We start from the raw sequence: 15,773 nt of genomic DNA on the forward strand, positions 1-15,773 counted from the left end.
AAGCAGCACCGTGGCAGAACCCAGGCTGGTTCGGAGCTCTCCTCCCCACTGCTTAACATCTGAGCAAAGGAGCCCTGAAGGCTCTGGCATTTCAAATTTGAAGGCGATGGCTCATCCCATGGGTCGTGCCACTGACAGACCGCAGCCCTGCAAAAACCTTTTCTGGAGCACTTTGTCCCCACGGGAGCCAGCAGGAACAGCAGGACAGGAAAAGCTGCTGGGTGGGGGGTGCTGGTAGCTGCACCCCGGCTGTCTATGGAAGAGGACGTCCACAGAAGAGGTCGCGTGCGCGCTGCTGGCTGCAGGTGTGCGTACAGGTGTGGGGAGCAGCGCCTCCGGGCGGGCGGCCCCAGGGTTGCGGGCAGGGCACGGCCACGCTCCGATCCGCCCCGTCTCGGCTTCCCCCTCACCTTTCCTGGCCGGGAGCCGCCCCCGAGGGGCCGGGCCAGCAGCGGCGGGAGGACACCCGGCTCTAGCCGGCGGCACCGTGCGGCAGCGCAGCCCCGACGCCTCCGCCTCAGCCATGTCCTCCAGCTCTCCCCCGGGCGAACACAAGAGCCGGAGCCTGGGCCGGCTTTCCCTGCCTAGGAAGGGCAGTATGACGCCCGGCAAGAAGCCCCCCTCGCTGGAGCTGGCCGAGAGCGTCCCGAACGCCCACTACACGCCGCTCCCCGAGGGGCAGGGCGGGCGGCCGCCGGCAGGCAGCGGTCCCGCAGCGACGCGGGAAAGGCCGCCACACGTGAAGAGCGATGTGGTGGTGGTGGGCGCGGAAAGCTCGCGGCCCCCGGTCAGCCTGGACCCCCGCGTCTCCATCTATAGCCTCCGCAAACCGCTGCTGAGCCGCAGCAACATCCAGGGCCGGGTGTACAACTTCTTGGAGCGGCCGACGGGTTGGAAGTGCTTCGTGTACCATTTCACAGTGTGAGTAACCGCCCCTCGCCCTACCCACCTGCGTCTGGGGCCCGGGGCTGGCCCTGAGGGAGCGGCGTCCTCTCCCGGCTGCTGCTGTCTGTAGGTGTGTGACGCTACGGTACTCCTGCAAGGAGAGCAGCGCGGCTGAGCGGAGGGGACGCTCTGCCCTTGTAGAATTAATTTCCATCGCTTTTTCTAGTTTGGACCGACTTTTAGTTCTCTCTGGTCCGAGTGCCACCGCTGCTATTTTCAGTCAGGAAGGAGGATGATTCTGGGAGGATGTTAGAGCTGCGAGCGAGTTAGAAACGTTGAGTGTAGCCACCAGAGGTCTGTGTCCACCCTCAGCCGTCGCCTGCCGGTTGCTGGGGGGATCTCTGCAAGCGAATCCTTGAGAGATCAGTGCTTTATAATCGTGGGAGGTTTGTGTGGCCCTCGAGAGGTCTTAAAAGTAGGGAACAAGGTCAGGCTGAGGCAGGAGACCTGTTCATGTCTCTGTATTGATGGGTTGATGGATGGATTAGATGGTCTTGGTAGTCTTTTACGACCCTAATGATGACTGATTGCGTACATGTGCATGCCTATATGTCCTACATACATATGTGCTTATTTCAAGAACTAGAGGTGATAGCATTTTTCAAGCCTGAAGATAAAGACTTCTGTTGAAATTTAATTACTGTGATCTTAAAGTATTCAGATCTCAAATTCTACAGTAACTTTTATTTCTAAGCAAATTGAGGCTCGTGTGCCAGTTTTCCACATTTTGGGATTCTGGAGTGAGGTAAATGGTACCAACTTTGTTTTAGCGGAGAGGAAGCAGCTGTAATCAGAGTGTATTTCAGTGGGAGTTGGCTGTATACAGCTGCTGAGATAATTGTGGGTCCTGCTCTGTTTCAGATGCCATTAGATGACAAAACAACTAACGGCTGTAATTATGAAGTGTCAAATTGTGAACAATATACAACACTTTGAGGAACAGGAAAATCCCTAAAAGGAGACTGAAGCAGCCTTCTTTCATAGTATTGACACTTTTCTGGTGTGTAAAAAGTGCAGGCAGTAAACCACGTTGAGTATCTCACCTAATTTTCAAATCTTAATGCTGATCTTAGGAAAAAACATCCTGGAGAAGTCTATTAGATCTATTTATTTCGGTAGGAATCTAGCCTGAATTGTAACTGTTCTCACACATATTAACTGTACGGATTAATCCTGACTGTGCCAGGATATTAGGATATGCACAGCAAGCCCATTGCCCGCCTCTCCTTCAGTACACTCCTGTTTGTGCTATGAGCATTACCTCTGTGCTTCCCTCTTTCCAGTAGAACTGTTTTTGATGCAGTGGTGAATGACAGCAATAGCAAATATTCTCAAGTTTTTTAACTAAGCATTGCACAAGTTCCTTGTCTTAGGGCTTTAAGGGACAGGGTGTACTCCTGTCCTGATGCGTTTCTTGCAAGGCAGTCTGTAAGTGTGGTCTGTATGTTTTCAGGCAGCTCCACTCAAATTTCCCCCAGCAGAGGAAATTGAGTTTGTACCAGCCTGAACCATCCCAACATCTTCTAATTTCTGTGGCCTATAAGCCTGCACACTCTGTACCTGTGATAATGTTTCAGGTTTCTGGTCTTCGGTCCATACCCCTCCAACTCTCTTACTTTATGCTGGACCGAGGAATGCTCTCTTTGAGTACTGCTGCTGCCAGCAAGATGTTGAGTATTGGTTGCTTAATTCCTGCAGTGCATGAGCTTGGGATTAAAATTAACGGGAAAGGCAGACAGTTGATCTGATTTGGGGAAGCTGTTCTGGAGGAGATGTGGGACCTGATTTCTGCATTGGTTTGTTAGAATTTTGTGTGCAGAAGCCCCTTGCCAAAATCAGCTCAAGATACCGATGTCACTTACCTAGACCCTCTTTGTCATTCCCTCTGCTGGCTGCCTCCTGCTTTGTTCTGGGGGATTTCAATTGCATGAGAGGTCTCAGTTTCTCTTACAGGTTCAGGGGATAAGAAGGCAGAACAGGACCAGTGTTACAGAGTAATGTTAAACTAGTGAATAAAGACCAAAACTGGGTAGGTTTCTGGCCAAGATGTTGCCTGAAGATAGGAGTACAGTGGTCTGTATTTTCTCTCTATTGCACTCATCTACACCATGTAGAGTATGTAGCTATGTTCTTGGTTATAGACTGAAAGGATAGACTTAAAGGATTCTGTACTTAAAGGATATCTATAGAATAATCAAAGTATCTTTTTCTGGACCTGTGCTTCTGGCTGTTTAAAGCCTGTTTATTAAGCAAGAAAAGCTACATCTCCTGACTATCACACAGATTGACAATATATGAAAACCTCTTCTCTAAGAGGTGAAATGCGTGTTCTTTCTCTCTTGGTAATGTTTTTGATTTCCCAGGATAATGAGATATCAAAGTCACTGATTAAATCTATTGAGCTCTGCAAAAGTCTCTTCTGAGTTGTTTTATTTACTCCTGAGCGAGCAGAATAATAAATGGATTATTGTACCTAATTTATACTCTATTTCTCTAAGCTGTAGCAGTAGTTTCTATGGGGAGAAGGAATGGAGAAAGGGCTATTAATTTGCCACTATAAATGGCCTGACTGAAATACTAGCAGAAATGATACATCAGCAATGTTGCATTGAATTTCATTTAAATACACAAAGTGTATAGTATATGTATGCTGAATTCTACCTGTGCAAATAAAGAGCTGGAAATTTACATGCATAGTTTCTGCAAACACAACTGATGGTTGCTTAGGAACTTGGATTTTGTACATCAGAGTCAGAGCTTGCCCTGTGGCATGGTTATATGTAAATGTCCTTCTGGAGCCACCAAACCCGTGGTGAGGTTTGGTCACAGGTGAAGGAATGAGTGGGTGCCACTGTTCTCATTGACCTTTGGAGCTAGGGCATCTTATCACACTTATCTTAGCTGCGTGCCTTGAGATACTGGCTTTGAGTGGTGAAATGTCCTACAGTATTAGCCAATCATGTTTTGAGGCTGTATGAAGAGGTGATGGGGCAAAAGGATCTTAATTTCTGTCTTTATAGTGACTCGTCGAAATCCCGAGGCTCTGTTTCTGTGTTGGAAATGACCGTAAAGAACGAGTCCTAGATTTCCAAGAGGGATGGGTTTCTTTTCACCTTCTGTAAATAGTTCTAAATCACATGTCTTAATGTGTTTGAAGAAACTTAAGTTATGAGCTTTCTGGTGTTTTCTTTAGTCTTCTGTTTGGCAAATAACTTCTGGCAACATGTACTGTGTGCTGACTTCCTGTGCTCTTTGAAGTGTTGGCCATTATCAGTGAAAAAAAACTCACGAGTAGATGGATCATTGGTCTGTTCATGTATTGCAACTCTCTTATGTTGCCATGCAAGATAAGTCCTCTATCTTATCTTTGCATTGATTTATGTACCCGTTTCAATTTACTTTGCTTTTGTATATGTTCGGTTTAATCAGCCGTGATTGTGATTGAATTTTCTTTGAATCCTGAGGTGTTTACATAAGCTTGGGCTGGCTGGTGGCTGGGATCTGGGAGACCTGTCTATAAAGGCAGATGGCAACTCAGAAGTGTGAATGCAGAGATGAGGAGAACAGGCAGCTATGTGGGCTGCTCCAAAAGTAACGCCTCCTATTTTATTATGTTGGCCCAAGACATCAGAGGCAGATGGATGTTAATGGTATGGCAGTAGAAGTTGAACCTTCCCACCAATATTCATACATTTTGTTGATGTGTGACCGATGGGAGCAGAGAGGCAGTCTGGCAAAATAGTGTCTGACACGGAAGTGTGGATGAAACAAAGTGGTGTCATTGAATTTCTCCACGTGGAAAAAGTTGCACCCACTGATACTCACTGGCACTTGCTGAGCATTGGTGAAACCCATAGCTCAAGGTGGTGACTATTTGGAAAATAGGGTTTTGTAGATCTTCAAGATCTACTGCTCACGGAGTGTGTCTGGACAAAATGAAGTGGAAACACGGTGACAAACGTAGCTTCCTCCTGCCTTATCACAAAATCGAGTGATTTGTTCACAGCAAAGTGGGCAACTTTTTGCAACCTTTTGTGTGAAATAAAAGGAATCAGAAAGAAATCTTTCCCTATTCCCAGAGAGGAGATGAGCTTTTGCCTGGACCATTACCAAGCTGGCTGAATGCGTAAGACAGCATGCTCGTGGTTAGGAGTTGCCACTGCAGAATTTGCTCTGTTGCCAATCATTCAGATACTGATGTTTTTGAGTCTTGGCCAGATTTCTGATACAGGGCTTTGAAATCAGTTTCTTCGCACGTTGGGTACCCTCAGTGATACTGGAGAAGAAGTAGTCCAGAAAAAGTGTGTAATTAACACCAGAATTTGACTTGGTATCCTACCAAAAATGTCCAGTCATGTACAGCACATATTTTCAAGGAAGACGAAAAGTTTATTCGATAGTATTTTAAATCTTATTCAATGAACAGAGCACGATAATTTCATGCTGTGTGAACCAAGTGACAGCTATAACATTAATTATTTTTGTTCAGCCCAGGTATTGTGCAGAAGGAACTTAGCTGTTTTTCTCCTCCTTCCTTCCCTGCTGCTGCATGACACGATACAGCTGTTTTGCTACAATTTTGCATGAAGATGCTTCTTTGGACTTGTGCAATAGAGATAGTATTTGTGTTGGCCAGCATACAGCTTTTCTCTCTTTTGTTGTGCTGTATTTCCCAACCTGTGACTTGACAGAAGCTTGGAGCTTGAAACTGCATGAGGCAGGGGAACTCTGTGGGGACAAAAGAGCCTTTGCTATTTTACTGATGATGTTCAAGCTTTTGAGTAGCTGATGGGAGCAGAAAGCTGTAAACTTCAGAACGCTAACGCTCAGTGAAGACCAAGTTGTGTGTGATGGATGAGCAACTCTGTGGAATCTGTGCAAGAGGTGATAAATGTTATCAATTTGGGCAGGCTTTCCTGCAGGTAGGCTTTCTCCTCTCTTTTCCAATCATCTTTCCAATTTAACACTCTGAGTTCTTCTCTTGTGTTTGCTTTCCTCTGGGAGAATAATTATTCTAGCTTTAAAAGTTGCACATGAATGATCTTAAGAAAACAAGTAAGTGCAGTATTCACATTTCTATATCTGTCAAATGGTTGGCTGGGCAATTCTGGCACACTTCTGTGCCCTAGCTCTTCTAGTTCCAGGAAAAAGAAAAAAAACAAAAACAAACATGTAAGGCTGTCTAGATAGGCCTTTTTCAAAACCTTCATCGCAATTGAATCAAAGCTGAAGTTGGGATTCAATTGCAGTGAGCTAATTAGGCTGAGCTCCAAGTGCCTGAGCGGATGTATTACAAACAGCAGTGCCAACATATGCTGTTGGGGGCTATGCAGAGGCACAGTGTTTTGCTGACTGTAAACTTTGCAGTACCTCATTAATTCTGTGTGTTAATAGATTGTTGAATGTCCTCTGGTGGCTGAACACAAAAGCTGTGAGCGCTTGCTCATTCAGTTTCAGTTGTAAACTACTTTCTTGTTGGGGGCAAGGTGTTTTCTTCTGCCATCAAGAGGTCCAACACGAGTTTCAAATAAATTGGAAAGTTGCCAGTTGCAAATGAGCCTAATGGATACACTTATTTGAGCCAGAGGCTGGGAAGAAGGATGTCTGGTGAGGTTTTTCTGTAATGTACTGGTTCTTTTCATGCAGTCATGCTTCATCAGCATAAAGTCCTGTGAGATCCATTATAATATCTGTCATAGGAGAGCGCATGTTTGCAAGCTTCTACAATGGTAGTAACAACTATATTTTTAGCACCTACCAGCCCCACATGTCATAACAGAGACTGCTCGTTTCTTAAACGGGAGTTTCTTCCCTTAGCACCCACAGTTTTCAAAAGAAAACTTAGAATCTGGAAAATTCACAGTTTGAAAAAGTAGGCAGGGTAAGGTAAAGCTTTCTCAAAGCTTAGGACAACCAGCATGATAAAAGCAAACGTTACTTCTGAACTGCCCCAGCATCAGATCTGCCTGTGAAGTAAGTTAATGTATTGTCCAAAACCTTCCAGTGCTTGTTTGTTTGTTGTTGTCTCTGTATGCAGGGACTTAATGCAAGGAATACCATAACCTACAGCCATGGACATTTGTTCATTTGAAAGCTATAAGCTACTGAATATGGGAAATTATACTACAAATTACTGGATGGCCTCGAGATACTCTTAGCAATCTGCCTGGTGTAAGTTTTATTACTTTTTTTATATGTTCTTCACCGCCAATATGATGTTTTTAGTGTTTTATGAAAATGTTAACCGAAGCCAAAATAAACCTGGTACAGGGTTTCTGCATTTCTTTTCTTCTGCAAATATTGGTCCTGACCTTTGAATTTCGTATTGGTGTTTTCAATGGGAATATAAATCTCACTAGTGCCAATGAACTCAGATGTCATTTGACAATAACATTTGGTCATATTTGTAATAGAAAACTGAAAGGTATTTCATAGGTAGGAGTAAAACCTTATCTTCTGGTTTATCTTTTTTTTGCTGGGGTTATTTAAAAAGTAAATGCTTTGTTATATAACTTGATTTGAGTTTATTCAAATGAGGTATACGTAGTTCTTAGTTAGGTTGGGCATCAGTGAACTCCAGTGCTTGGAATTCAGTAATCCCTTCTGCAGATGCACTCCCTCAAGTCTTGGGAATACATCTGAATTTTTTCAAATTTTTAACAGTATTTTTTCTTGTGACATTAATGCAACAGACTTTTTTTTTTTTTTAATGGATTGGAAGACAAAATTGGTTCATTGTCTGGGAACAGAATGTGAGTGAAATGGGAAGTTTCCATCAGGTGACTTTTCTGTAGTTTTTCTCCATACATGAAATTGAACAGCAGAGGCATGCTGCTGGTGGCAATGACCACAGCTTTCCTCATCCCTGGTACCAAGTTTGCAGCTTGTGGTGAACATATCTCCTTCTGTGAAGTAAAGAATTGCCTTCCAGGAATGTTAATTCCTGCAATAGCTATTCCTCTCCTAGCTGAATCACTTGGGCTGGACCCTTCTCTTTCGCCACATCCAACTAACAGCTGAAGTAAAGGCGCCTTGTTACTTGTAAGGATGTTGAGAAGTAGAGCAAAGGAGAACAGCTGCAGGAAATAACTGCTGCTCATCCTTATGTTCTCTGAGTGCTTCTGACCAACTGTCTGTGAAAGGCAAGGAAGAGGGAGAAGGAGACAAAAGGAAAGATCTTCTGTGGTATGGCTTTAAAATAAAAGAAAGCATCCTATGCTGATCCTATTAAGAATCAGTGTTGTTTTCATTCTGTGAAATAAAAGCTTTACCCATCATTTATAAGCATAGGCATGTGGTCCTTCATTTCTTACTAGCCCCATTCTTAGGTAGATTTGGTTGTGAGATTATCCATTTTGTTTGGTATTTACTACTTTGTTATTCATGCTTCACTGTCTTGGAAGACACTGAAATGTGGTCAAACCAGATAACGAGCAAATAAATAAAAGTGCATTGCTTTATCCATAGCGTGAGTAAACTTAATGTGATTATATGCTGTTATCTTATCAGTGAACCAGAAAATTTTGATAATGCATTATCTCAACACTTCACAGAAAATAAAATAAACCTCTTCACTCGGTGTTTCCTCTGTCAACAGATCATCCAACATCCTACTGCTAAACAGGCCGAGCTCCCCATTTTGGCTGTGTATATAACATTTGGTAGGTAGAGATATGTGAGCAGTCATGTTCCTTGTATGCCTTCATAGTTCTGTTCGTTCAAGAGAGCTCTCTGTAGCTTTGTTTGCTGTTATGGCATGATCTTATTTGGATAACTGTGTTTGAAGAGTAAGAATGAGGAGAGTGCTACAGGAATCACGAGGGTGAAAACAAGGCCTTCAGATTTTATAAATGCAAGACTGTTGCTGTATTTGTCTTAATTTTAGCCCTTCTTGGGCTTGTCAATTGCTTGTTGCACTGCCAAATATTGTGATTATCTTGATGACTTTTGTGGCAGTCTGTTTTATTTTTTTGGCTTCAGTATGAAACATTTGCCAGCTCCCACTGTAGAGATGAAGACTGAGAAAGTGAGCAGACTGGGGGGAAAAAAGGTCAGGTACTGTGAAAAGAGCATAACCACTGTAGCAATTACGAGTGGAGAGTAAAGAAAAAAAATGGGAAGTTGTCCTATATGTAAATATTATTCATACATACATACATATATGTATCTTCTATCAGATTCTTGATACTTGTTTACTTACGCCAATAATTTGCTGATGAAATTGGCACTATGTGAATAGGAAACAGAAGCTGAGAGTATGTACTTCCACAAATGTCTGGACCGACTGAAAAAAATCTCCAGGGAGAGTAAGAGATAGAAAACGTGGTGTCATAACTTACTGTAAAGAAAAACCACTAGGAGAGTGCAGGATAGGTTGTTTGATCTTCAATAAATTAAACAGGTAAGGCATACAATGGTCTTTATAGCATAATCTGGATTTTTCCTTTAAGAACAACTGTCTCGTGGCAATGGCAAGGATAGTGCAGCAATTCATTACATTGTCTGGGAAAGCTGTTGAATATCTTTTCTGGAAGGCTGGAAGCTCAGGCCGGACAAGTATTTCGTGGGGTTCACCAAAGCATAGTTGGTCTTGCTGTGGGACAGGTGTCCAGGAGTGTGTGTTAGTACTTGAAAGGGTATGTCCTAATAGTGGGAGTCCACAATTTCTGTACCTTGAGGTACTTGAGTTCACTCATATTAGGCGCATGTGTGTGACGTGGCAGATTGATGCTCTTTGTCTACAGCTGTTCTGGCTCTTCCTCTGAAGCACCTTTACACCTCTCAGCCCAGTTCAATCCAAAAACCCCTTTGAGTTTTTTGAGAATGGACTTATTAAACATGCCTTTGCTACTGATGACATGTTTATGCTCCGTGCAACAGCCAGATGTCTTTGGCACTGGGATTTTAGGGCACATGAGAGTACGTTCTGCATATATTTCTTTCCACTACTGATCCTTGCTATACACTTGAATCAGATGGAGTCAACTTTTAAGACTTCTGTTGTTACTATAGTAACAAGATGTGGTTCTTTCCCATCTAGCTTGTTCTGTCTCACTATTGAAACAAGCAAAATTCCTTGGGATGTTATATGTGTCATAGATCAGGATTTGAATACACCATGTCTGAATTTACGGGCTGATTTAACAGCTAGCAGCTGATAGAGATCTACCAGATTGTGTGTGGGTGACTCTTCTCACATGGCGAGGAGAATTGATCGTTTTGTCAGGGTTTCAAAGGAGTTTTCTCCTTTCTAAACTCTTCTGGCATCTTAATCATAAGCAATGACAACGTTGTTGCTGAAGCAAATATCTTGTGTGCTTTAGATGTCTTTTGGAAAGTGGATTTGTATACTTTATATCCCTCTACAGAGAAATTTAGAAAGCATCTGGTATGTTAGAACTAACCTCTACCTGGTAGCATGCATGAAGTGGATCTGAACTATTCACTACTTTGTGCTGTTTTTTACTGCAGTGGTTCTTGTTGTTACTGTGGTTTTGTTTTTCTCAGCTTTCTCAGAATAGTCAGGCTTGTTATCCTCGACAGCAAATCTCAGAGGCCTGGATCTTGGACAGAGTTGCCTGAAATCATTTGCTATACTCCTGTTATTTTGCAGATTGCTCCCTCCCTCCCCCTCTCTCTTCCTCCTCACCCCTTTTCTGTTACTGCTCTGTAGTGAGACTTGAACCTGGGCATGCTATGAGATAAATTCTCTCGTATCTTGGGGATGAAGTGTTTTATTGCAAGAACTTCCTAATTTAAGAATGCAAGGAGATGTCAACCTATTAGGATCTTAACAGAGTTGAGTGATCTGGTTCTCAAGTGACAGGTGGTGGCTGTGCCATTGAGAACCACTAAGAAGGATATTCCTTGTCCCAGCCTTTGAGCCTTGTTTAAGAGTAGATTGTCTTATAAGTAGTGTGCTTTTGTTTCATGATAGCATGTGACTATTTTGAGTTTCTTTCAGGCTTTTCGTTAGCCCATAGGTAAGATAGTAACAGGCTGTTTTTTTTTTTTTGTCCTCCAAGAGAAATTTCTCTGTGGTGACTTCTGTATTTTGTAAGGATTTAAGAGGGAGGGAAAGATGAGACTTCCATCAGGTAGATTTGGATCTGAGAGGGAAACCACCCAGGCTCACTCTTCAAACATGATAAATCTGCAGTGTTTCTCAGTGAGGTGCCTGTATATCTACAGTGGATGTGTTGTATGTGTATTTTATGCATTTCTAGGGGTTCTAATTACTGCTTCTCCTCTCTTTGTGAATTTAGGAGCAAAAATATCATAAATACATGCTCTAAGTATTATAAAGACTTTTTTTTTGTTGGTTTTTTTTTTTGTTCTGACTTAATGGAATTTTAGTTTTTCTTCCTCCCTACACTGAAACTTAGTTGATGCTTTCAATTGGTGCTTGCCTATGTTGATTGATTATTTTATCAATGCGACCTTAAGGAGAAGCTAACAAAAATCTCATCCAGGTTAAGTAAATCTGCTGCTGCAGGTGGAGTAACCCAAAATAATGAATTTTAGTTCTGTTTTTTTCACAGCTAAGTCTGTGATGTACAATAACCTACCCAACGCACCCAGGTGCTCTCTGAATTTTGCAAGCACTTGGCAAGAATTTTGCAGAGTAGATTAAGGCCATCATTCTGTCTTTTTTCCTGCAATTCTGAGCTTAAAGCATAAGATTTAAATTTATCTTTTACAGTAGTGCAACTGATCCTAAGAATATATATGAAAAAATATGTTTTTGTGCCTTCTGTTTGCTTTTATCAATGCTATCTTCTTTGTTAAAAGTGATGTTTCTATGAGTTTCTTATGTTTCAATTGCCACCTATTAAGGAGAAAACAAATAAATCAATAGTTTCATTTAAACTTGCTTATTCAAGCCAGCAATAGGGAGCTCGATCCAATCCATCAGCTGCCTTTGGCTATGGTGTTTACTGGCTGCACCCGGCTTCAAAACAAATGCAGTTCCAGAAGGAAAGAAAGATCTTGTGATGTCAGGAAGAAACTGCCACCTGTAACTGTGGTTCTCATACTCTGTAATTCCATGCTCCTAGCAATGGAAGTCTGATGGTGCTTATGTCATTGTTAGAATGAGGTGCTCTGTATGTTCATTGGAATCTCTCCAAAACTCTGCATCTGTTGGTTAAGCAGACTTGCTTGTTGCTGTCTCTTTATATGGTGCCTCTCTTTGTCGGCCCCCCCTCCTACATCTCCCAAATGCTTTATTCTCTGGCACGTAGAAGAAGCTTTGTATTCTGCTGAACATCAGCCTAGGGAAAATCGTGCAATTTGGGGGCAGGAACTGAAGGCAGGAATTAAATCCTATTGGAGTAAAGTGCTCCATGGGTGGTAAATAATTAACCAGAATAAAATTTGGGTTTGCCACAGAGATTAGCATGCAGTTTGTAAGAGGTGACCAGTATTACAGGGCACGTCTTTTCAAGTATTTTTTGGATACAGTTATGAGAGGCCACAGTAATGAGAGTATTTGTTTTTTCCAGTTCTCCCATTTACTTTATGATAAACACGGGGAAAAAGTAGGGGTTTTTATGGGATAGCTGTAAGGGAAGTGGTGCTATTGCAGTGCTAGGTAAAGATAATATAGCTGCAGGAAAGTCAGACAGCGTGTGCTTTCATTCCCAAAACACAACAGGTGCAATGTCTTCATGTTAAAGAGCTGAAATAAATTGAAATACATGAAATGGAGAAAAACAGCCTGGTCATTAAGGAAAAAAGACTGCCTATAAGTTTGCTCCTTCCTTGTAACTCCACTGCCAGCTTTGCTAGCAGCTTCATTTTACTTTGTTTACAGAAGAGGAGAGGAAGAGACTAGCTCTACCAACACCCCTTGGACTTGAATGAAGCAATGAGGTTTACTGGCTGTAGCTTTCTCTCCACTTAGTATCTCTTAGAGGTTTGATTTCAATCCAGCTGGTTTTAAAAGATGCTAGCATCTCTGCTGCACATCTGAAATGTGAATTACGTTTGTATTGCGACTGCTGTATCAGGCTGGATAAAATTTCAGTAAGCGTGGAGTTAGAGGACCATATCTGCAAACCCTGTCCTCGTGCCAGCTGGCAGGGCCTGAGTTTGTTCTGATAGCCATGATAGGGTAGGGATCTGTGCCCTAACAAAGCTTCTGAAGGGCAAACCTTGTTAGTGTGGGTATTTACCAGCAGTTTTGTGGGGCTAAAAGTTGGCACTGTGCCTGGCAGAGCTAGTGCCTACACAAACCTGGGTAGGCATTGCCATGAAACTTATGGCTCTAAAGTGCAGTGACAGATAGCCAGTCTTTTGTGCTTATCCTGCTCTGCTATCGCACTAGTGCTATGGAGCAGCTTGCTTGCTGTACCTCAGTGTACGTGTTTATACAGTGGCATCAGGAACTGACAGCTGCTTCATAGATAAAGTTTGATCCTTCTTCCATTTTGACCCACAAGTCTATGTGAATTTGTAGGTTGCCTGTTCTAGCTGGAGTGAGTAGTGCAAGCTGAGTCCTGGCATCCAAGTCTGCTGTGGCTCTATGCAGTCACAGCAGTGTTTGGTTTCATGGGAAACTGGCATGCATCTGACAAATGCTGGAATGTCCCAGTCTGTCCTTGGGGTACCGTTGGCATCTTTTGTGGCAATGAACCCCCAGTCAACAGCCTTGACTGTGGGCAAACAGCATCCAAGTGCTCAAAAGCGCTTATCTCCCGTTAGGCAATGCGTTCATAAAAAGCAAAGTCATAAAAACCTTCAGTGGCTGGCAATTCCAGAGCTTACTGTTAGAGTTGAAAAGAAGTCCTGAAGAAAACAGGCTTCTTATCAATTTTAATTGCTAGGCAGTGGAAAGCTGCTGTTTGTTTAGCGTCATCTGGTATTGGTGACTCTGTTTTATGTTGTGTGTTAGAGATATGTTTCTGGCAAGCAATGTTCTGATGAATTCAACAGAAATACTTCATTTCCAGGGGAAATTCTGGTTGCACAATCGAATCAAATGGGTAAAGAAATGCAGAATGAACTTCCAAGGAAAGATTGATCAGAAGTACATTGAGCAGTGTTAAGATGCAAAAGTGTTGTTGGTTGATTCTTTTTTTTAAACCTCTTTATCTTGTTAAATATATTTTTTAAGGAGAACTAGGAAAGGTCTGTTGTTACTATGCTGCAGTAACCTTGCATTGCTGATGAAATGAAGTTCTGCACTACCAATTTTCATAGATTACACCTCTAAACATTATAATAGCGCTTATGCATCTATTTAAATACAGAAACTTAATTAAAATTCTGTTTGTTGTGTAGTCCTATATTCAGCAACAGTTTTAAAATGAAAATTCATGCCACTTTTAGGGAATTGGGCCAGTGGTAAATGCACTTGAGCAATTGCATTCAAAACTGCAGATATTCTTGTTTCTGTAGTCTGTTGTCAGTAACTTTCTGGCTCTGGTATTGCACTGGCTAGAGGTGAAGTGTTGTTGGACCTGGTGCTAACCAGTGTGGAGAAGATCATTAAAAGCATTAAGATATGGAGGCAGCCTGGGCTGCAGTGACCATGCCCTGGTAGAGTTTGTCATCTCAAGGAATGTGGGCCTGGCGAAGAGTGGAGTCAGGACCCTGAACTTCAGGAGAACAAACTTGAGGTTGTTTAAGGAATCGTTAGATAAGATCTCCTGGAAAACTGTTCGTAGAGACAAATGAGTGGAGCAAAGCTGGCTACTCTGTAAGGATGCTTTTCTGAGAGTGGAAGAGTTCTCCATCCCTCAGAATTAGAAAGCAGGCAGAGGAGGCAGGAAACTGGCATGGCTTGGCAAAGACCTACTGGTCAAACTGAGGGAAAAGAAAAGCATGTGCAGTCAGTGGAAACAAGGACGTGTTTGTCACCTAGGAATAAAACAGGGATGCTGTCTAGACATGCAGAAATTAGATTAGGAAAGCCAGGGCACAGATGAAACTGAATTTGGTGAGGTGTTAAAAGCAACGAGGGATTCTGTAGGTACGTTGATCAGAAGAGACAAGCCAAAGAAAGCATGCCTTGTCTGATAAATGAGAAAGGAGGACTGAGTACAAAAGATATGGAGAAGACTGAGGTACTCAGTGAGTTCCTTATGTCAGTCTTCACTGACAGCCAGGATTCTCATATTTCTCATGTCCTTCAACCTCATGTTCCTGAACCTCTTGGTAGGAACTGGGGGAGCCAACTCCCCCCACTGTAAGGGCAGAGCAAGTCCAAGGCCAACTTATAGACTGAATGTGTACACGTCTACGGGGCTGGATGACATGCATCCCAGGGTCCTAAGGGTGCTGGCTGATGTAGCTGCCAAGCCACTCTTTTTGAAAAGTTGTGTCTGTCAGGTGAAGTCTCCAATGACAAGAAAAAGGGAAGTATAGTGATAGGATAAGGGAGAATGGTTTTAAACTAACACATGGATGATTCAGATTAGGTGTTGGAGGAAGTTTTTCACCAAGGGGGTGATGAGGTGCTGGAACAAGTTGCCTAGAGAAGTCGTGCATGCCTCATCCCTAGTCTGGATGGGGCCCTGGGCAGCCTGGTATAGTAATTGATCTAGCAGTTGGCAACCCTGCATATGGCAAAGGGGTTGGAACTTGCTGATCCTTGAGATCCCTTGTAGCCAAGACCATTCTATAAATATATATATATTTAATTAAATTAGATGAATTTGAATTGGCATCAAAGCCAATAGGGGTCTACAACTGGACGAGTAGAAACCGATAGGTGTGCAGGTTTTCAAAATACCAAGCAAACATCTCAAATGCAGAATTACACCTGTGTTAGTTAAAAATATAATAATAATAATAATAAAACAAAAGAACATCTTCAGTTTTAG

At 42.6% G+C, this 15,773-nt stretch overlaps 1 protein-coding gene across 1 annotated transcript in view; it reads left to right on the forward strand.

Moving 5' to 3' along the window:
- Nucleotides 1–481: 481 nt before the first annotated feature.
- Nucleotides 482–15,773, forward strand: part of KCNQ1 (potassium voltage-gated channel subfamily Q member 1) — a 328,391-nt gene continuing 313,099 nt past the window's right edge. The window contains exon 1 of the mRNA XM_042884501.1: nucleotides 482–921. Coding sequence (XP_042740435.1) covers nucleotides 524–921 — 398 coding nt within the window. The 5' untranslated portion in view covers nucleotides 482–523. The remainder of the gene's footprint in view (nucleotides 922–15,773) is intronic.

The sequence above is a fragment of the Lagopus leucura genome, unplaced genomic scaffold, assembly GCF_019238085.1.
Source record: "Lagopus leucura isolate 7727_CA_CO unplaced genomic scaffold, USGS_WTPT01 Super-Scaffold_100044, whole genome shotgun sequence".
In the NCBI taxonomy this organism is placed as follows: domain Eukaryota; kingdom Metazoa; phylum Chordata; class Aves; order Galliformes; family Phasianidae; genus Lagopus; species Lagopus leucura.